Raw genomic sequence first — 21,733 nt, 5'->3', positions numbered from 1 at the left:
GACGTGCATTGATTAAAAATAGCAAGGAAAAGAAAGGTCGCTTTTCCTTCACTAGTTTTTAAAAAAAAAGAGATCTGAGCTTTTTATTTCCACGGACACGTGAGTTTTAAAACACTAAACCAAACGGATGCTCTCAGTGCTGGCACTCAGCTCAAATCTCATGAAATTCCCTTGCTGCAAAGGCGCCACGGAAATTGCGGAACGAGAACCTGATGGCAGGAACGCGTTTTTCATAACTACTGCTGCTTTTACCCGCCTGCCGCTCGGCAGGGCTTTTAAACACCGCAAAAGCCAAGTCGCCCGCCTCTTTTTTACTCGCATCCGCCACTCGATCACGTGCGAAGTGCCACCGATCGCTTAGGATCCACTTTTTGTACCCGTTCACCATTTCCACTCAGGGCAAGATGGCAAACCTGTTTTTATACCTCTCGGTTCTTTTAAGCCCTTCTGCCATCAACGACCGTATCAATTGGCAATGACTTTGTATAGAGAATTTATAGTAGAAAACAAACAGACAAACAAAAAAAAAATGCAAATGTATTGACTGTATGACAGATACAATATGTATGCTTTCTCTCTAGTTACTAGTATAAATAAAACTATGAAAACCCTGAGTTTTTATAAATCCACTTGGCTTTTTTTACGTAATTCTGCACCTTGGAACCGCTGATCTTGAAGGATGGATTTATTTTCCTTCGCCGGCCCAGCAGCAGCAGCAGGAATTGGTGGTGGTTGCCGTCTGCCGGGAAGCCAGTCCAATTTTTCTTCCTTCCCCTGCTTCTCCCTACAGGAGGATTTCTCTTTCTCGCACGGTTTCGGGGCTGTGAGGCGCAGCCTTGAGGTGTTGCTGCCCCCACGTGCTGAAATTCTTGGGAAAGGAGCAGCACAGAGGACAGATGACACCAGAGCGATGCCCAGAACTGGATGAATTTTCTCAGTATGAACACTTCTTCACGCTAATTCCTACAGAAATCCCATTTTCTCCTCTGGTGTGGCTTCCTGATGTTTGGAAAAAAATCAGCCTTCGCTTTCCTCGAAGCCTTACGTTGAAACCCTTTTTCGTTTTCCCTTCTCTCCTAACGATCTCGTTTGTCAGAGCAGCTGCAGCTTTTTTTTTTCTTTTTTTAGGGCTTCACACACGAGCACCTTGTCCTGGGGCTTTCTGGTAGCGCTGCCGAGGTGGAACCGAGCTGGAGTGAGAGCCACCAAACACCCACAACCCCAAAACTCACCGTAAAAGGGTTTTTTTTTTGGGGCAGGAAAGCCTGGTTCCACGTTTCTCCTTTCAGCCATTGCCTTTTGATAAGCGGTCAACCGAATTCCCAGTAGTTCCTCTGTAGCTTTCCTGTACCTTTTTGTTTTTTTTTTTCCATTAGCCCTAGTTTGTGGATAATATCCTGTAGTTAACTCGGCGGAAATTCTGTACCAGAGTATGTTTTTGATTAAAAAAGGTAAAGATTCACACCTTTTGGCTTCTGTATTTTTTATTTTTTTTATTTTATTCCCAGAACGAGTGAGAGCAGCCCCGGGGCGGGCGTTTTGTGGGGAAAACAGTGGGGTCGCTGCGCTTTCAGCCCATCCTAGAAGCCCAGAATCATTAGGGTTGCTTCCAGTAGCCCTACTAATGGCATTTTTATTCCCCCAAATCAACCGAGAGGTTTCTTAAAGGACATCACTGCCCCTAGAGGTTGCTCTGGATGAGGCTGAGGGCTCCTGAACACTAAAAAAGGGAAAAGGAGAGGCAGAGGGGCTGGTTTTGGGTTCACCGAGGCAGGAGGTGAGGCCGACAATCACAAAACCTCCCCTTCCTCGCCCCCAAATCCCAAAGCCAGGACCCCGAAGACATCACCAGGCGCCAGGTAATGGAAACAAGTCTTTATTAAGTAACTTTTAATATCAGAAAAATAAAACTCTTATAATTCTCTTTACAGCAAATATATAATATCAGTGCTTTGGCCGTCATAAGTTAAAGGCCCTTTTATCATAAAATATATGTTTTGTTTTTGTTTTTGTTTTTTTTTAAACTTTACTCAAATTGAATTCATAATCCCTACGACCTCCCTACATATACATAACAAAAAGTGTAGTAAAATTAGCAAATCCTAAACTAGCTCGAGAGTTTGTTTTTTTGTTTTTTTTTGTGTTTTTAACCATTCTTAGTTCGTGGTTTATAGAAAGGGTACACGCACCTAACGTCTCGTCGGTTCCTTGGCTTATTAGTTGCCGTGTAGGATGCGCTAAAATACAAAAAGACCACGCTGGGGGAAAGGCCGGTTCGTTACCTACACGCCTGCAGCTAGAGCTTCGGCTTCAATACTGACGTGGAGCTAGATCCCTACAAGCAAAGGAGCTTGAAAAAGTTCTGCGTCACGGTCGTCGTGCCCTCAAGGCACCTCTCAGACTGAAAAAAAAAAAAAAATCCCAAAAATAAAAACCGGGAGCTGTAAACTTCGATACGAAATGTAACTCTTCAAGTGGAAATAAAAAATAAAGTTTCTGTATATTTACGAGTTCGATATGCGTAGAATTTCTTTTTTTCTTTTTTTTTTTTTTTTTTCTTTTTTTTACCTGTTATACTGAGAAAAAAGCTTCGTCTCGGGAAAATAATGCTTAAAAAAAAAAAAAAAAAAAATAGAAAAATCCACCGGAACTCCCCTTTGTGTCCTTTTTTTTTTTTTTGTATTTTTTTTTTTTCGTTTTTGTAGTTTAATAGATGCCAGCACAGATTGGGGAACGTACTGAGGATGAAAAAAAAAACAAAAAACCAAAAAACGAGGAACATCCACAGGTTGAAATGTACGAAGCGCGCTCCGGAGGCGTTTCGCCCGATGATTGGAAAGACGGGTTCGAAATGAAGTCAACTGATTGCGGGGCCACTGTCACGAGTAACACGAGGGCACGTACGCACCCCCTCTTTTTTTTGTTTCTTTTCCATTTAAAAATAAAAGATATATTTACGTATGTGCAAGACAAATGCGGATCCAACGTAAAAAGGCTTCCCATTTGGAGCTACGCACTCTAAAACGCGATTTAAGAACAGCTTGATCGGACTAACGAACGGAATGTCAGCATCTTCCTCGAAGCGTGTGCATCCCAAAGCCCTTCCTGAAATCCATATAAAAAAAAAAAAAATCCATAAAAAAAAAAAAATCCATAAAAAAAAAATCCATAAAAAAAAAATCCATTTAAAAAAAAAAAAAGAAGCATTCGCGATGCTGAAGAGAATTAGGCGTAAGTCGTTGCATCAGGCGCAAAAAAAGAAAAAAAAAAAGATTTCCCCAAACCTGTTTTTTGTTTTTTTTTTTTTGTTTTCAAAACTGGCAGTGTAAAGAAGGCAGCATTGGAAGTGTCGTTTCGATGTACTGGTAATGCCACGAAGCCTCCGCGCAGCGGGCTTCTGTGCTCGGGCTCTGAGGTTCGGCGCCGCCAGCGCACAGAAGTCCCAACGCTCGAGCGAGGGCTGTCGGCAAGCCTGGGAAATCGGCGTTGCGGTCGTGTCGGCGCTCCAAACTTCCCGTTTCACACCAGGTGCGTCTCTGCTAAGCGTGCCGAGAGCCCCGAGGTTTTAGTGTTACCGTAGCAGCCTTTTAGGAACGGGTATTTAGGAACAAACTTTAGCCTAATCCCAAGAAAGCCCAACAGTCAGAATGACTTCGGAAGTTTACTAGAGGGTACCGTTACACCCATGCCTTTAGATGTCCATAGATAATAATTAATAATAATAATAATAATAATAATATCAGCATCTATATATACTTAAGAGTGGATTTGGATTGCCTGAGTAACAGCTGTCTGGCAAACGGGACAGGAGGGCGTTTCCTTCTCGCAGATCTTGTTGGCACACTCCATGCAGAAGAGGTTGTGGCCGCAGGGGACCAGGGCGGCCACCACTTCGCTCTCGAAGCAGATGACGCAGTCGTGCTTGCGCCTCGACTCCGGGGGCGAGCTGGAGGTGGAGCCCCCGTTGGAAGAGGAGTAGCTGTTGGTACCGTTGGAAAAAGCCGGGATGGAGACGGGCAGAGCGGCGCCGGGGGGATCGTCGCTCCTCGCTCGCCTCGCCAAGGGGTGCTCCAGGCTTTCCGCCAAGGTGGGCGACAGGCGAGGGGTGGAGGGCTGGCTCCCGCGGCGCTGAGGCTTGGCGGTGCCCGTGGGCTCGTTGGCGAAGCCGCCCAGGGGGTTGACGGGTTCGAAAGGGCTCCAAATGGTTTGGGCTGGCGGCGGGAAGGAGTCGTAGGCGGGCGAGTCGGCCCCGAGCTCTTCGGCGCCCACGGAAGGCAGCGTTTCTCCGAACCAAAAGTTGCCCGCGCTGAAGGGACTGGTGGGGCTGAAGTCAGCCAATCTATTGCTTCCGAAATAGGAATCGGTGGAGCCGCTTCCCAAGGAGCTGGAGCTGTCGTTCCTGTAATTGGAGATCATCCTGGCGCGGCCGGGGGGGACGGGGTTGGAAGCGAGCCAGGCGGAGCCCAGGGCGCCTCCCTCGAAGCTGACGTCGGTCCCGTTGTAGTGGAAATCGTTCTCCTCGTTCAGCTCGATGTAGTTGCCCGTCCGCATGGCGATGTGCATCTCGATCTCCTCGCGGGCCCGGTCCACGTTCTCCGGCATCCCCGTCACTTCGAAGACGGGTTCCTTGTCCCGGCTGGGGGTGACGATGTAGGTGTGGGTCTGCTGCTGAATCCTTTTGATGGTGGCTCCTTTCGGTCCCACCACCAGCCCCACCACGCGATAAGGCACCCTGACCTGCACCGTGGTCTGCCCGGGCAGGTTGGGGGTACAGGGCAAACCTCCCAAGGCGGGGCCGTTCTTGTTCCGCGACGCTCGGATCATGGAGAAGTGCTCGGCGGCCGAGAGGATTTCCCTTTTGGCCATGGCTACGTCCTCTTTCCGGCCGGTGACGACGAAGACGGGCTCCTCGCCGCGAACGGGGGTCTTGATGTACGTGTTCGTCTTGGCCCTCAGCGCTTTGATTTTGCAACCTGTCGGGAGGAAGGAGAAACACGCCACGTTCAGCGAGGCGGCCGAGTTGAGAAAGCCACAAGAAAGCCAACCTATTTTCGGAGGCTCAAAAAAACCAGCGGGTGAAACCAGAAGCGGGACCTGGACACGCGGGATGAACATTTTACACCCTTTTTCCCCGCCTCCTGACCCCCCCTCCTTAACTCACGGCCGCAATCCGAGGCCTTCGGCTACATCGCAGCTCCCCAAACCCCGTGCCCGCCCGCGGAAGGTTTCATTATGACTCGTGCTGGGTATAGCCACCGATGTTACTCCCGTCATCATTTCATCACACTTACCCGTTCCAGAATCAAAAATGACCATTTTTTTGGGCCCCTGCTTTGTGTTTTCGCGGGTACAAGTCGACACACGCCACTTTCAAGACTTCCCAGGTACACCACATCAGTCAAATAAATTCTAGTTATCAGGTTGGGGCCATTTATCAACCCCAAAACTGCACGGGCAGAGGCAAATTCCCCTTCCCGAGCCAGATGGCAGCTCGGTAAACAAGCTCCGTGCAGCAGGAGAGCCAGAGGGCAGCGATTTGGGTTAAGGTATAAAAGACGAGATTTCGTCGTGCCTTTGTTCCAACAAGCAGCAGAGAGCCAGAGGATGAGGAATTTGCATTACGGGCTTCAAGATTTCTCTTGCTCTCTGGCAGGCTCACGTGTTTCGGTTCCTCAGGTCCCAGGCTGTAAAAAGCAAAGTGCAGCAACTTCCCAGAAAGAAAAAAAAAAAAAAAAAAAGCCTTCAGAGTGGCTTTCAACAAATAGCTTCAGAACGAGCCATTTCACACAGCATTTAATAACAGGCTTGCTTTAAAAAAAAGACACAACCCCAAAAATCTTCCCTCCGACTGCTTCGTTAGCTTTCAATCCTGCCACGGGACACCTAGGTGCTGTACTCAGGATGAGCTTTCGGGTTGTTTTAGCACCGTTTCCACTCCCCAAGAGCAGCAGCTGGTTGTATTTGGCCGTTGGGCTACGTTACTGATAAGCTACCTGCTTATCAGTGTTTTTTTTTTCCCCTGTTCGTTTCAATTTACGGGATTATTTTAAGCAAAGGAACGATTTTCTCGCTCATGAGCCCACGTTCAAAAGCAGAGAGCAAAAGGGGAGTCCGGGATCGTTAAATATCCATCACCAGGTTATTTTCGTTGCGAGCAGATTTGTCATTATCGATTTAATCAGCCGAAACGGGATGATATCATCCCTCCTCCTCTTACTCAGCCGGGCTTTTGGAGACCGCCCTGCCTGCTTCAGGATCCGCAGCCATCCTTTGGGCTAACCCCGGCTTTCTGCAGGCAAACGAGGTCACCTCACCAAGAGATGCAACTTGCTTTTGCTCCCGGTTCTCCAGGGTGCTTTTTTCCCCCAACGTCCTGACTTTTTAAAGCAAGGCAACTTGTCGTCCGGCGGATTTTCAGCCGCGAAGAGGAAAGGGAAATCGCTTTTCTGAGCAGCACCAGGTGCAGGCGCTTCGCTGAAGGCTGGATTCAACAGCAAGCTCGAACCCACACAGGACGCCTGTGCAATGCCACGCTTGGAATCTGCTTTTCCTGGCTCCCAGTCGCATGCCTAAACAAGAATAAAAGGATACAAGGATCCCTCTCCCTTTGCTGCTCACCTCTGGAAGCTCTGAAGTGGAAGAAAGCCCAGGAGTTACGTTACGCTACCCCAACCAGGTCTGATACGCTCATTTTTGGGGGTACAAAGCGAGTAAGTACAGGTTGAGAACACTTGAGATTAAAAAAAAAACGATAAAAAAACACAAATCCAGGTACTGCAGTATTTTGTTTCCCTTTTTAAAGCAGAAACGCCTCCTGTTTGTCACAAGAAAACCTTCCACGAGCCCTTTTCCAGCCCTTTTTACAGCTTCCAGCAGCTCTACGTTGAATTACTGCCCCCATAAAACAGCATCCTCCGGTGTAGCTCGGGGTGCACACGAAAACCTTAAAGCCCAGCTTACATTTCAGGCGCTGGGCACCTTCTCCAGCCTGCGAGCAGCTCCCCAGTGCAGATTTGGTGAGCAGAGCCCCCCACGTGGGCATCTGCCATCCCGTTACCTACAGCAGGGGCTGTGGGAGCACCACTTGGCCGCCTGCAGGGCTGGATTTGCTTCTGAAACTCACCCTGCTTGGGTACAGAGCTCTCAAGAACCAGGGGGGCTCCTCTGGGCTGATAAACACCACCTGAAAGTTTTCCTCCTCTGCCTAAAACTTAAATTTTGGTTAAAATAGCAGCCAAAACTGCCAATTCATCGTTATTCTGCCACTTAAGGGGGGCAGTGCTTCGAATAAATTCGCTCTCAGACGCGGCAGGAAAGCCCAGATCAAACTCAGCACTCCTGATTTTTCAGGGGCTGAGGACGTTTCGAGTTCTTTTTGTACCCCACGAAGACGGCCACGGAAAGGACAAGAAACCTCCTTAAGCAAAGCTTTCATGCAAATGTATTCGGTAAAGTTTTCTTACACCAAGCTCTCCTCCTTCTACCCCTTCCTCTTTCGCAGCCCGAATTCTTCTGCGGTACAATCCCTCTCCGCCGAGGCTAAATATTGGATCACGAGCCCGACAGCGTGACATCAGACGAGAAAGGAAAGCAGAAGCAGCACACGAACTCTTCAGGAACAACGATCCTCTTTTTATGCAAACTCCATTATCTTGTTTTGAAGGGACTCCGAGTGCTGAGGAACACACTACAGAGAACGATCCCGATCCGGTGGAGAACAAACACCACATCCTAAAAGGTCCTCGGTGCCCCATTTTCCCCCGTTTCATCGCAAAGGACTGCAGCAATCCCTGGTTTTCAGTTCCCTTTTCCAGCTCTCCTCCTGCCCCCCGTCCCCAATGACACACAAGCAAGGCCCTAAATCATTCGAGCATTATTTTGTGGAAAAGATGTCTTGTGCTTCTGCATTTAAGGGCGCAGAAAGCCACCCGGCTGCCAGGCTAGCCTGCACATGTCGACGTACCGGAGGGACGTGCCACTTACTGTTTTAACAACGGGTAAATATTTTCCACCTCGGTCTCAGGAATGGGTATCTGACCCCATACACGCCAGTTCCTACAGCACAGGCTTTGGGTTTTTGAAACGCCCAGCAGAAAACCCACCTTTGATGAAAAATGTTTAAAGCCCAATAAATTTAGGATGAGGAAACAAGTGCCTGAATCTCTCCGGTGCCACACTGATTTACTGATTTGCCTGTTTCTGCTAAAGCCACGCTGATGTAAGAGCCCAGACGGCCCAACATCTCATTATCTGCTCAGCAAGCCAGAAACACAACCCCCAAACCCAGCCAGAAAAACCCACAAAGGGAAAAGGAAGAGAGAAACTACCCCGACTGCCCTGCCACACCTACATTCGCCACTGCTCTGTGCTTTGCTTTGGGTACAAAAAGAGCTTTTAAAGCTCTTTTTTTTTTAAGGTTTGCTGCTGGAGAGCTGGTGTAACACATCCGTGGGGTCTCAGGGGAATAGGAGGTGCGAGGCCACCGAGGGACACCGCAGGGATGACCTCTTACGTAAAGGCCCAACGGGGGCCCGCGAAATTTAGCAATCAACAGGAAACCAGCAGCAGACGTTTTTAGTCAGCGAGGGGTTGGTGGTGGCTCGTTTCCCCATCGCCGGGTCACCTCCTCGGAGTCCTGCTCGGCCATTTAGGGTGGAAACTTGAGGCAAGTTTTCAACCGTGCCCCAAACTTGGAGGTGACGCGGGCAGAGCGAGGGGGATGCCGCCACAGGCTGAGCCCCTGCGCCCGTAGGGTTTTGTGAAATACGGCGCCAAGCTCCTAAAGGGAAAGGCTTATTGAGGACGTTAAGGTGAAGAATAAAGCCCCAGCACCTGTTTGGGCTGTGTGTGGGGTTTTAGAGCTGGGAAATGCTTCAGAACTACCAGAAAACACTTCATAACTACCAGGAGGCTGAGCTTGAGCTCGCTCCTGCCCCTTGATTTCGCACAGCACAGAGCCTGCATCGCTCCCTGGCCTCAGCGAGACGTGGAGCCGTGAGAAAGGCACCCAGTAACCCCTTTCCCTCCTGTTCTTACACCAAAAAAGGGATCATTACATACTAAAAAAGCCCACCAAGCAGCCCCCGAGCCCTAACACCCCGGCGAGCTTTCTCCACACACAAACCCACCCGAAACCCCATATGGGGCCTTGCAACCCCAACCCATGCCAGCAGGGCTCTTCTACACCCCTTAATCCTTGGGGGTTTATCCTTTTTCCCTCAGCCACCGTGCGCCTCAGCGCTGAGGCGAACACCCCCCCCCCCCCTCCCCTTTCCCCTCCCTCCCGGCCATTTTGCGCGTCCCCCGTCCCTCCCCTCCCGGGCTGTCCCCGCTCACCCTGGCGCCCCACGATCTCGGCCACATGCTCGGAGCTGGGCACGGGGACACACTCGGTGGTGTTGACGCTTTTTCGGCGGAGCAGCGCCGCCTGCTCGCCGCTGGTGGCGGCTGCTCCCCCTCCTCCTCCTCCTCCACCACCTCCTCCATCGTTGCTGTAGGCGGGGGGCAGCCCCGCCGCCATCATGCCCCGCGGCTCGCCCGCCCCGTACAGCGCCGCCGCCGCCGCCTCCCGGGCATCGAAAGCCGGCGACAGCAGCACCGAGCCCAGCCCCGGCAGCAGAGAAGGAGGAGGAGGAGGAAGAGGAGGCAGCGAGGGCGAGGAGGAGGGTGGCAGCAGCGCAGCCGGCTCCTCCTCCTCCTCTTCTTCTTCCTCCTCTTCTTCCTCCCCCTCCAGCTCCTCCTCCTCCTCGTCCAGCTCCAGGTCTCCCTCCTCGGCTTCCTCCTCCTCCTCCTCTTCTTCCTCCACCTCCTCCTCCTCCTCCTCCTCCTCCTCGGGGGGCTCCGGGGGTGCGGTGCCGTCCCCTTTCCTCCTCCTCCTCTTCCCCGGGGGCTGCCCGCGGTGGCGGAGCCCGAGCCCGGCGAGGCGATGGCGCAGGAGGGCGGCGGGCGGCTGCAGGAGCAGCAGCGGCGGCAGCAGGAGGCGAGGCGGCGGCTGCCCCTTGGAGGAGAAAGAGGAGGAGGAGGAGGAGGAGGAAGAAGAAGGGAGAGGAGGGGGAGAAGCCGCAGCCCCGCCACCGCTCGGCATGGCCGGAGAGAAAGGCAAAAGAAAGGAGAAGAAGGAGGCGGCGAGCCCCCGGCCGAGCCTAGCGGCGCGGGGCCGCCATGCCGAGGAGGGCACGGAGCGGCCCTCGCTGCCTCAGCGCTGCTTTTGTCCCATGGCGGCGCTGGAGGAGGAGGAGGAGGAGGAGGAGGAGGAAGAGGAGGAAGAGGAGGAGGAGGCGGTGCCGCCCCGCCCCGGCCCCGGCTCCCCCAGGCAGCTCTGGGCAGGGCTGGGGGTGGCTCCGGGGTCCCCCTCAGCTCCCCCCCCGGTCCCCTCAGCAGGTCGCCCCTCCTCGTAGAGAAGCACGGGGAACGGCCTCGAGGCGTGTCGAATGAGGTTGAAGTTGGAAACGAGGAGGTTTTTTAATTATTAGTGTTATTTTTTGGTGGGGTCTGGTGCGTAGATGTAGGAGAGGTCGCAGCATCACCTCAGCTGGAAGAGACCTCCAAGATCACCACGTCCAACCTCTGACCTAACGCTAACCAGTCCTCCGCTAAACCATGTCACTAAGTTCACAGAATCACAGAATTTCTAGGTTGGAAGAGACCTCAAGATCACCCAGTCCAACCTCTGACCTAACACTAACCAGTCCTCCACTAAACCATATCTCTAAACTCTACATCTAAACATCTTTTAAAGACCTCCAGGGATGATGGTGACTCCACCGCTTCCCTGGGCAGCCCATCCCAATGCCTCACAACCCTCTCAGTAAAGAAATTCTTCCTCATATCCAACCTAAAACACCCCTGGTGCAACTTTAGCCCATTTCCCCTAATTTTTCATGGAAGAATAGCCCATGGAGGTGTCTCAGAAGGCAACACTTATCCCAAACTCAGGTTACCACAGCAATTTTCAGCCCCTGGTCCTCAGGGACTTCCAGAGGAGCTGTGGAGGAAAACTAGGAAAAAAAAACACCCCACACCTCTTCTTAGTAGGTTTAAATTCACCTTCACTTCCAAAATATGAGCCTTTGACGGATGCCATCCTTAGGTTTTGTTCTTTTGTCTCTATTGAGCTATTGTTTGGGCTTATCTCAGCCCTCATCCGTAGCCAAACACGGTGTTGTTAGCTCCTGCGGGGAATTCATGCGATGCAATGCAGGGTGGAGCAGGAGGACACCCTACCAGGTGAATGAAACGACGAGTTTGCCTCGCTGGATGCTCCGAAGGGAGCTTTCATTTGGGAGAGCTGTTCCTTAAGGATGTTATCCCAAAAAAAGGTCGTCGGGAAAAATCCCAGTCTGGTTAGAAGCTGGAGGAGATGCTGGTGTTGTTCACGGTGCTAGCAGAGGGGGTTGGCTTTTAGGGCAGAGCTTTGCCCTGCTCCCCTCTAGCTGGCTTTTGCTGTAAAGATGAAATCCATTTGGCCCAAACCCTCTCCTTTTGTACCAGTTACGGGGCCGGCAAGCAAACTGGTTTCCTCCTGAGCGTGTACTGGGATTCTGCCTGGCAGGCAGATGGTGTCTTGTGGCAAAGGAATCGCTGAGATAGCTCCGTGTTCCTCTTGGTTTTGTGTCCCCACCGTGGGTTGATTTTGGTGGTTTTTATAAACAGCAGAGCCTTGATTTTTTATTTATTTATTTTTTTTTTATCCTATTTATACACCAATTAATATCCGCTGATGAAGCGCGTGGATTATTAAGGCTGATTATTCGTCGTGGGTGTGATTTCTGTCACACGGGACCGCTTCCTTTCCGTGCTGGGCAGCTTTGCAGCCTTTAAGGCGTTGTGAAATGCTTGGATGCTTGCAAATGCGGATATTTCCATGAAAAAATGTCCTTTTTTTTTTCCAGATAGATGCCCGAACACGCACATTCCTTCAAGTGCTTGTAGAAAGGTGAATAAAGGAGGTGGTGGAGGCGATGTGAAGGGCCACGATGCCAAGAAATAGAGGAAGCAGCACAGCCTGGGACACCTCCACGGGGCAAAAACCCTGCTGCTTGGCTCTTTCTCACCCACCACAGGGTAGAAAAAGAAGCAGATTTATTGTCGCCATGCCCCTGGCATCCTGGGGATGCGCAGTCTGGTCCTTCGTCTCGAAAAGAGCCCTGCTCCCGAAGAGCTCGAGCCCAAGTCCCTCGCATCACGTCGTGTTTTTGGCCCGAATCTGGCAGATTTCGTTCAACCAAACCCCGTTTTTATCCCAGCGCCTCAGATGGAGGTTTAGCTCAGCCCCGGGTGTCTGCGCAGCGCTCAGCCTATTTTAAGCACTCGACTACCAGTGCTGCCACCACCTTCTGCGGGGAGCGAGGTGACTAATAAATATATCCCACCAGCAAGGATGCTTTTCAGGTGGTCCAATTTCTCCCGAGCTTCATTTTTTTTTTTTTTTTTTTTTTGTTAAAGCTTTAAAAAGTTCTTCCCAAGCACATTTTTTTGGAGACTTTCTGGAGCCGGAGACGTTGAGAAAGGAAAGGAAAGGAAAGGAAAGGAAAGGAAAGGAAAGGAAAGGAAAGGAAAGGAAAGGAAAGGAAAGGAAAGGAAAGGAAAGGAAAGGAAAGGAAAGGAAAGGGGAAAGGAAAGGGGAAAGGAAATGAAAGGGGAAAGGAAAGGAAAGGAAAGGAAAGGAAAGGAAAGGAAAGGAAAGGAAAGGAAAGGAAAGGAAAGGAAAGGAAAGGAAAGGAAAGGAAAGGAAAGGAAAGGAAAGGAAAGGCTGCGGGCTCTAGGTCTGTAATTCTGAAATAATCCTTTCTCATACACCGGTCCCCCAGTGAGCTTGTTGCGTAAGGAGGGAGTTTTAGTGGGGTTATAAAAGGGAAACGTGTCTTCAAATCCATTGCCTTCGTGGAGGAGGGACCCTGCCGATCCCTAAAGCCATGGATTCGTCCCCGTGCAGCTGAAGAGCAGGCAGGGATCTCCTCCACCCCCGGGGAATTAAGAAAACATCCCCAGACCCAGCCAGGAGCCCAGCGTTGGGGTCTGGGCTGCGGCAGCGAAATGATGCCTGGCGCTCGGCGCCCCAGCTGCTGCTTTACACCTCGCTGGCTTTAATCTCACGAACCAACAGTGGACTAATTGTTGCGGCTCTCGGGGGCAGCGGGGTTGGCAAGGCAGCCGAGTCACGCCAGGAATTTGGCTTTATGTAATTCGCTCTCTGCTGGGGATTTCGGGCACGTGCCCGGCCGGCCGGGGCGCATCCACGAGCATCCTCCCCGCGTGGGTCGCCACCACGATGCCTGGCACGGATAAAACCCCCAGCGAGGGTGGAAAAGAGGTTGTTTGTAGCCGAAGCTGGATGAAATCCTGCAAAAATATTCAGGTTTTCCAGCTGGAAGGGGGAATTGGGCCTGCTGCTGTCCCTGCAGACACCGGCCGGTCACCGGCGGGTGCCGGCAGCCGTGGTAGCATTTCTCCTGCTTTTAGCTTGATTTAAAGGCTTTAAAATACAGATTTGAGCCAAATGTTATTCATTAATATATTTAGGGGACTCCGTGTTGCGTGGCTCGTCTCTGCTGAGGAGAATTTAGGCAGTCGGTGAGAGGTGAGTGAGGATATTTGCGCCTCCATGCAGGATTTTGAGCTAAATCCCGAGAATTACACGCTCGATGGTGGTCACTGAAAAACATTTCTGTGGAAATCAACCACCTCTTCTCACTAATAAAGGAAAGGAATTATGCCTCGATAGGTTTTTTTTCAGCGTTTTACTGAAATTTTGCTTGTTTTGCGTGGTTAGGCTTTTACTCATTCGGCGTCCTCCACTAAAGACGGTCCCAAACGGAGACAGCGGGTGCAAAGCTGTGGTTGACAGGCATGAAGAAATCATAAAAAAAAAAGGAAATAGAAAGGAAATAGAAAGGTCTTCTGCTGTTTTGTGGTGATGATTGAAGCGCTTCATTAAAATGAGAAAGAACCAGGGAAGAGATGAGGAAATATTGAGATGTGTGAAATATTTATTTCTTTTTTTTGGCACGGCTGAGCCTTTTAAAAACCATACTTGAACGGCAGCAGGCTCGCTTCTGGATTCAAGCATCACCTGCAGATAAAAGAGAAACGGGATTATTGTTAAAAAAATCTATATTTTTAGTTATTTTTTTCCTGGTTCCCCAGAACGAAGCACGGGTTTGGCCGCCCCCAGCTGCACGGTTGGCGTACGGCTGACTTTCCTCAAGAGCTCGCGAGCGGCGTGGTGCGGGTCCCGCCGTCCCCGGCCGTGCCTTGTGCTCCCTGTCACGGCTCGGTGGCCTTCCACAGACGTCTTTTTGTCTCCTGTCCCCCGCCGGGCTGTGACATCGGGCGCCGCTGCTTGGCAAGCTCCTCGCAGGCATCTGCTGCTGGCCCTTCCCCGCGTCTGCCGCGGGGGCATCGCTGCCTCTGGGCGCTCGTCCGATCCCGAAGAGTTTTGCCATCGAGTGGACAGAGCTGTGGGATCGACTCGATGTGATTTTATTAATTTTTTTTCCGATATTTTCAATACCACAGCTATTTTATGGCTGTTTTATATCATGGGCTCTTCGGACACGTTAATTAACCCTCACAGACACCCGCGTCGCACGGCATCACGTCCTAAATAGGTTCATCTGGGGGTTTAGGGCCTGAAATACCGTCCTCCTGGCGTGTTTAATGCCTTGCAAGGACTGGAATTGAGCAGGGGAGTGTTGGAAACACCCGACACTGCTAATCCTTGATGAAAATGAGCTTTTTTTCTTTTGGTGGGGCAAAGGGACTGCACCTGGCTGCGTGCTCGGCAGATGTCGTGTTCCCTCCGTGCTGCCTGCGCCTCCTCCGGCAGCCTTTGTAAGAGCTTGATTGGATTTTAATTTGGAGCACGGGCTATAAATTGGGGTGCCTGTGCCACGTCCTGGACGTGGCAAACATTGTTATATTTTACGCATCTCCTTCTCCCTGCCCTTCTCCTCTTGGGCAGGGTGTTTTTGCCAAAATGGGTTTCACCCCGACTTATTTACATCGCTTTCGAGCTTTGAGGAGGGAGAGCATCCCAAACTTGCCGGCTTCTTTGCCGGGAGCTGAATAAATCCAGCAGAAAATCATCACTTTTTATGTTTTTCTTTCTTTCTTTTTTTTTTTTTTCCCCAGGTTTTGAACGTGCAGAAATGAGAGCAGCGCCGGCGAAGGGCGCTTTAATTGGTAACTTTTTTTAAGCACCTACTTCTCGGCATCCTCCGTGGGTGACATCCTGTAACTCTCCCGAAGCCCGAGCTGATGAAAGAAAGTGGAGCAAGAGCACATCAAGGACAAAACCTGGCTCCTGATTTTTTTTTTTTTTAATGAAGCAAACGTAACCTTTTACCCCGCTTTTTAACCCGCTGCTTCCGAGCGGATCGGGCGAGCAGCGAGAGGGCAGCCGCTTTGTAATTAAAAAGGGCTTGGGGTTTTTCACCTCGGCCTTATTTCTTTGCTCTCCGAGCTCGCTGGGCTCGACGTGCACGTGGGGAAGGTGCTCGCTGCCCTCCTGGACACGATAAATCTCACGCCAAGACTCATCGATTGCCTCCGCCACCAAACTGCAGACCCCGGTAACTGCAGGAGGAGCCGGCGTCATCGTGCACGTTAAGCATCGCCTCCTTGCTCGCTCAGCAAAACCGGCCACAATAAAGCTGCTCCGGGTCCTTCCTCCCATAAATACACCGATTTTATTAGGGAAACCTGAAATTATGAGCGTTTCTCCCCAAAATCTCCAAATATTTTGATAATAGTATCAAAACAACCCATTGAAAAAGGTGTTTCTGGTCCTTTACGTGCCACCAGGTTGATGCCGGGTACCTTGACCCTCCAAGGTGTCCCTTTGGGGCCGAATCCCTGAGAAATGGGAAAGGAGGCCAGAAATGGTCCCCATTTTCGGTCTAAGCCCTCAATTCGGAGCGTTGCTCAGGGATGATGCTGAGGCTCCGGAGCAGAGACCGCGGAGATTTTTCTGGGCTCTTGCTGGATCCTGGGAGGTTTTTTTCTTTTCCAAGCACCAAAGGTTATAATTGCGTGCCATCCTTTGTGCTATTTGGTTCGGAAAAGACGAAGAGGGGGGTTAAACAATAAAATTAAATAAAATATAGCTTAAGTTTTCAAATGAAAAGAAAGGAACCGGCAATTTGACACTTTGACAGAGCGCTCTGTCATTCACTCCTCTGCCAGGAACAAAAGAGAATTTGCAAAAAAAGCTGAAGACGATGGGAGGTGCGAACTTTATTTTTTAATTTTTTTATCCTACGGTAGCTCTGCGTGGTACTGCTGGAAGGCAAACGAGGCAGAGAGGAGGCCACACAGGAGGCACGGGGGCGTCCCGGTTTGATCCGTGCTCAAAAAAGAATAACAAAGAGGGAATGGATTTGGATCCACGAATGCCACCCAAACCTTCCAGCTCCGCGGGGAGGTGGAGGAGGGACCCGACAGACGAACCGCATGACTCATTTCCCTGGGAAAATGGCCAAAAATATGCAAAACGGGCCAGATTCCTGCTTCCCGGGCTCCCCACAAGGCATCTTTTTGGGCCTGTTTTCCCCCCAGATGGGGAAAACAAAAATTCCTGCAAAATAAAATTCAGGATTGCCATAAACGTAAATAGGTGCTGCCACGAGCCGGAATGGATTAAAAATGCTTATGGGGCTTTTCTGAAGGAAAAAAAATCACTATAATAAGGAAAAATCACTATAATCATCACAAAAATCTCTACTTTATGGATGCACTTAATGGGAATGCGTTATACGCACGAGGCGTGTTTGCTTACTCCTTCGCTTGAAACTGCTGGTGTGATGCAGAAATATTTAATGGAAAGGGATATTACGGATATTATACACAGAAATCATTTAGTTTCGCTTCAATAACTCCTTCCACGGAGCCGCAATCATTGACGGAAATGCGCCGTCAAGTTTTTTTGCCAGTTTATGGCAAACGGGAACGTTTTTATGGGTTTCCCCCCCAAATCCGACACAACAACTGACGTTTAACAGACCTTTATTTATTTATTTATCTATTAATTAATTAATTCATTCATTTATTTATTTTTTTTTCAGGGCTGTCAGCTCTCAATCCCTCTGGGCAGAGCTGGGGTCAGGCTGTGAAGAAGAAACGCAAACTCTCGTAACGCCCGGTTCTTCCCCCAAAATTAAAGCCCGCTCTGCTCATTGGGTGCTCAGGCTCTTCGGGCTGTTTTTTTGGGGCTGTACAGATGATTTTGCCATGGAATATATATATAAATGTTGCAACTCAAAGGACAAAGGACAGCTCAGCCAGGTGTTTTGGCTTTGGGGATTGCTGAGCATCAGGGATAGCGCCCAGGGCGATGCGAATGAGAAACTCAGTGGAAAAGGCCAAACTTCTTGAACTTGTATTTGCCTTTTCACCCTGCTAGTGACGGTCAGGGAGGACAGTTTTCACCCTGGGAATCGCTGGCTGGTGGTGCCACCACCCTGAGCAAAAAGAAAAAAAAAAAACCCTTGGAGTTACACGAGCCTGTGTGACGGATCCCAGCACCACGGCTCTAATCGATTTAACTTGGGGCTGAGGATTGAATTACTTAAAAAGCAACTGGAAAGGCTGTTATTTATTTATTATTTTATTTTATTTTATTTATTTTTCCATCCGTGGCTGCTGGCTTAAATACACAGCAAAGAAACAGCCAGGGCGAGCGCTTGGCGGAGTGATTTAGACGGCGTGCCAGTGAAATAAAGAAGCTGAATTAAAAACGATCATACTTAGCAACAAAAACAGGCATTAAGCTATTAATACCCTGTGGACAGGGTGCGATTTTTTTAGCGGAGAGGAAGACGTTAATAAGTGTAATACAAATATGCCATCGTGGCTTTGAAGGGGATAATTGAGCGCAACAGCGCTCTCCTGTCCGATTTTCATGGAGCTCCATTTGTCTTTTCTCCAGCTCCCGAATGTTTTTTCACGCTTTGGGGCTTGTTATTTCCCCCAGTCCCGGCACAACCTAAGCCACTGCTCATCTTTCAAGCTTTGGGGCTTATTATTTCCCCCGGTCCCAGCGTAACCCAAGGCGCCGCTCACCACCCAGGGGGTGGCTGCCTTCCTGCAAGCCATGGAGCTTGGAGGAGCCGTTATCTGCTTTTCCAGCCCAAAAACTGGTGGGAAAGGAGCCTGGTGGTGTTTCTTGGGCAATAACCCCGTGTTTCCCCCGGGTTCCAGCATCTGGATGCCCGTGAACCTCTGTGCTTGCCCTCTAGAGTTAGAGACGTGCATGGAAAGGGACAGCATGAGTGGTCCCTACACCAAAATAAGGAGCCATGGAAAAACTCAAAATGTGCTATGAAAAAATGGAAAAAAAAAAGCTCTCTTTTGCTTTTTTTGTGCATTTAAATTCTCATGTGCTTTGCTGGATATTGAGGATATCCAACATCGAGGGATATCGAGGATGTCGAGGCATCACAAGCTTTTCTGCAAACTCGGTGGCCCAGGCAAAAAAATAATCCATTTGCTCACCCTTTCCCTAAAGATAACTGATAATGAGAGTAATGATATGAAACCTAAAAGAAGACTTGCCAAAAAAAAGCCTGCTCACCTGGGGAAGCTTCTGGAAAGGAGGCTTCTTCTTGCTCCAGGTAGGAGCTGAGGATCTGGCCCCTGTAAACCAGCACGAGTAATTTTCCAGTATCTTTTTAAAAGACCCCTTTTTGCCTGGTGCCTGGAAAGTTTATCTTTTTCCTGATAAGAGTATCTCTGAAAGTTTTCCATCCTTGAGTGGGAAAGATAAATAGTTGCTGAGTAATTGTTTGGCTGAAAAGATTTGCAAGGAGCACGTGGAGGAAGAGGGCTGGGGGCACCACCAGCCCTGAGCAGAGGGAATAAAAACATTTGGGTTTTCTGGTGCAGGGATTGAAGGTTTTTGGGTAGCACTCCTTTTTTTTTTTTTTTTATCCCAAATAACCCAGGACTAATGCAGCTGAAAAAGAGGGGACAAGACAACGGGGTTTTCTGTTGACTGCCCCAATGGAGAAGGCATTGGAGAGGGTCCTGAGCCAAACCCAGAGCAGCAAGAAAGGCACGTGCATCAAAACCCCTTCTTGTAAACCTTTCTTGTAAAGGTTTTTGGTGTGAGCAGGGACTGGCTGTGCCCACGTCTGTAAGGAAACCTCGTGGACTTGGTCGAGAAGTTGAGTTGTGGTGGGTCACCCGGCCGGGCACTACTCAAACCATTTGTTTTTAGGGACTGGATGGGGAATAAGGATATTTTGAGACACGTTCAGCTCTTAAAGCATCACCGACTGCTCTGAATTTCTGCTTAAAATATCATCTTTTGACATGCTGCAAGCCGGGACGGGTTGCAGCAGCCCCAGGATGGGGTAAATGGCACAGATCCCTACATCGGCTGCGGGGCGAGCTGCCGGGTGAACTCTGCTCTTGGTCTCCGTCCAGAGGAGAGGAATTTAATCTGCATTTTCTTATGCCACTTCAACCCGGGAACACTAGCTGTGCCTCAGAGGCACTCGGTTACAAAGCGTCCTTAGAAATCTTGAAATATGAGGCTTTCCTAATGCAGAAACCGTGTAGCGAGCTCCAGATAATTGAATATTGACCCCATTTCAATAGACAAAGAGGTGATGACTGGTCTGAAATCCATCAGCTGAACTGGTCCGGTTGCAGCAATGCTTCCTTTGTGCGGGGAGGAAAATGGCCTTGACCACTGCCGCATCATTTGGGGACTTTTAAAGGTTGCATCACCCGAAGCTTTATAACCCTGTGGAGTTAAGTGGATGGAAATCAAAGGAGGAAAAAGTGAGTCGAGGAAGAACTTTCTGCCGAGTGCCCTCAAATCCTTTGAGCTTAACAGGCAACCTGTGAAAGCACACAGGAGGGGAAAGTGGGGCAAATAATGATGAATTTGGGAGTAGGTTCGGATATGCCCCTGACCAGTGAGAAAAGCAAAAGGGAATTGATGAGATATCAGTGGCAGATGGATCTCCAAGAAGCAATATCCGAATTATTTGGAGCCTGTGGCTTCGTGAGGATGAACTGAGAAGTGATGGGAGTGTGATAGATGCGTTGGTCTGCATCTGGGTTGTGATGGTTTTAATGGGAAATTGGGGAAGAGGATTTTCACAAGAAAATCCGTGGAACACCTGAAAAGTTTCCGTAGTTTGGGGTTTTCGCTGAAGGAAACGGTCAAATTTATCCTGAGGAAAACACTTGTAAATGGAAAAAAAAAAAAAAACAACTTCTGCCAACTTTCATCCCTGAGTAAGTATTTAGAGGAAGGCTGAAAGCCTTTCACACCCCCCAGGGAAAGAGCGGGGGGAGCTTTTAATGGTGGTGTTAACCCAACCTTATCTACGGGAGCTTAAATGTGCTGCTCTAACACGAGATACGAGCAGAGTGAAATGTCAATACCAGTCAGTGCAACGCCTGGGCGGTTTCTGACACAAGAAAGGAGAAGGATGGTTGATCTTTAACCATTTTTTATTTTTTTTTGTATGACAGATTGCTGTTTGGTACTCGACAGCTCCTTGCAGCCGTCTTCCATCACTCCCTATTGGGGTCTTGCTGGCTTTTCTATGTATCATGGAGACATAATCTGTTTTGGGCACCTCAAGGTCTTCTTTTAATTCTTTTGGAGGTCCCAGAAGACCTATGGGACATGGAAAGGGAGTGGGTGAAGCTGTTTTGCCATTCCCTTTCAATGGGAGAAGGGCATCTGCAAGCTTGAGACCACGGCGGTTGTGAAGCTCAGCACACAGGGCAACAGATGTACAAGTGAAAAATCATTTCTGGGTCGTCCCAGCAAAACTTCTCGTATTTAGGCACTCTCGTTGCCATTCTGGGAACTGCTGGTACTTCTCTGCCATATGCTCTTCGTGGCAAATTGGGGAAAATCTGGGTGTGAGCACTAGTTTTGTCTCCTATTTCTAGTAACCCAGCGCCTCCCTCGGAGCAGATGCAATCTGCTCGAATATAAAAATGGCCTCTTTGGAAAATCGTATAGACAGCCTTGAAATAGCCGTGCTATTTGGGCGGTGGAAGAATAAAACACATTTTCCAACCAAAATTAAAAAAATCCTGAAATAGAGACGGGATCGGAGCTGTGCTAGAGACATCCCAAGGCAGCAGGTCTGCCCAGGAAAGGTGGCAGCACGGAGATTTCATAGACCTGACATTTGAAGTCGTTATGGCTCAGTTGGATTCCTCGTTGAAATCATTTCATTCTGTGTTTTGTTCCCCTCAATGGTATGGCTCATTTCTGTAGCATAGGGGACTGGAAAATGAAGGTGACGGTTCTAGCTTGAATTCTTCCCTGGAGGATGTTTTTTGGGGGTTTATTACATTTCCTACGATGTAATAAAACCATATGTCTTGTGAAGGCAAGCAGAACAACCGGCCTTTCCATAAAGCATGGGGTATATTCATCCTGGGATGTAAATTGAGGAGGATGAGACTGGCACAACCTCCATATAGCATCAAAAGGGCAAACTTTGTGCTCCACCAGGTGTCCCGTGCTCATACAGGACATCCTCACTCTTGAGCCCGCTTGGATGAGGCCTCCAGCTCCTGGACTAAAGGCATTTCAGGTTAGGGAAATGCAATTTCATGTTCAGATGGCTCGGAACAAATTGCATTTGTCTCACTCCGGGAAACCAGGACAAAACATCGCAGTCTGAGGGCTTCTGAGATGTTTTCTTTAGGATGAAAAGGTTGGAAACGAAGGGTTTCGATATCCTTGCTTTGAAAG

The 21,733-nt window shown here is 49.6% G+C and overlaps 1 protein-coding gene across 1 annotated transcript; it reads right to left on the bottom strand.

Moving 5' to 3' along the window:
- Positions 1 to 3,294: 3,294 nt before the first annotated feature.
- Positions 3,295 to 15,598, bottom strand: MEX3C (mex-3 RNA binding family member C). The gene is made up of 4 exons (XM_032205515.1): positions 15,347 to 15,598; positions 14,033 to 14,071; positions 9,337 to 9,778; positions 3,295 to 4,973 (listed from the first exon to the last, which is right to left on the bottom strand). Exons 1-4 carry the CDS (start codon positions 15,596 to 15,598, stop codon positions 3,757 to 3,759), a joined length of 1,950 nt encoding a protein of 649 aa, XP_032061406.1. The 3' UTR covers positions 3,295 to 3,756.
- Positions 15,599 to 21,733: the final 6,135 nt, after the last annotated feature.

Source organism: Aythya fuligula, chromosome Z (genome assembly GCF_009819795.1).
Source record: "Aythya fuligula isolate bAytFul2 chromosome Z, bAytFul2.pri, whole genome shotgun sequence".
NCBI lineage: Eukaryota > Metazoa > Chordata > Aves > Anseriformes > Anatidae > Aythya > Aythya fuligula.
This window is presented reverse-complemented; position numbering and strand designations above follow the sequence as displayed.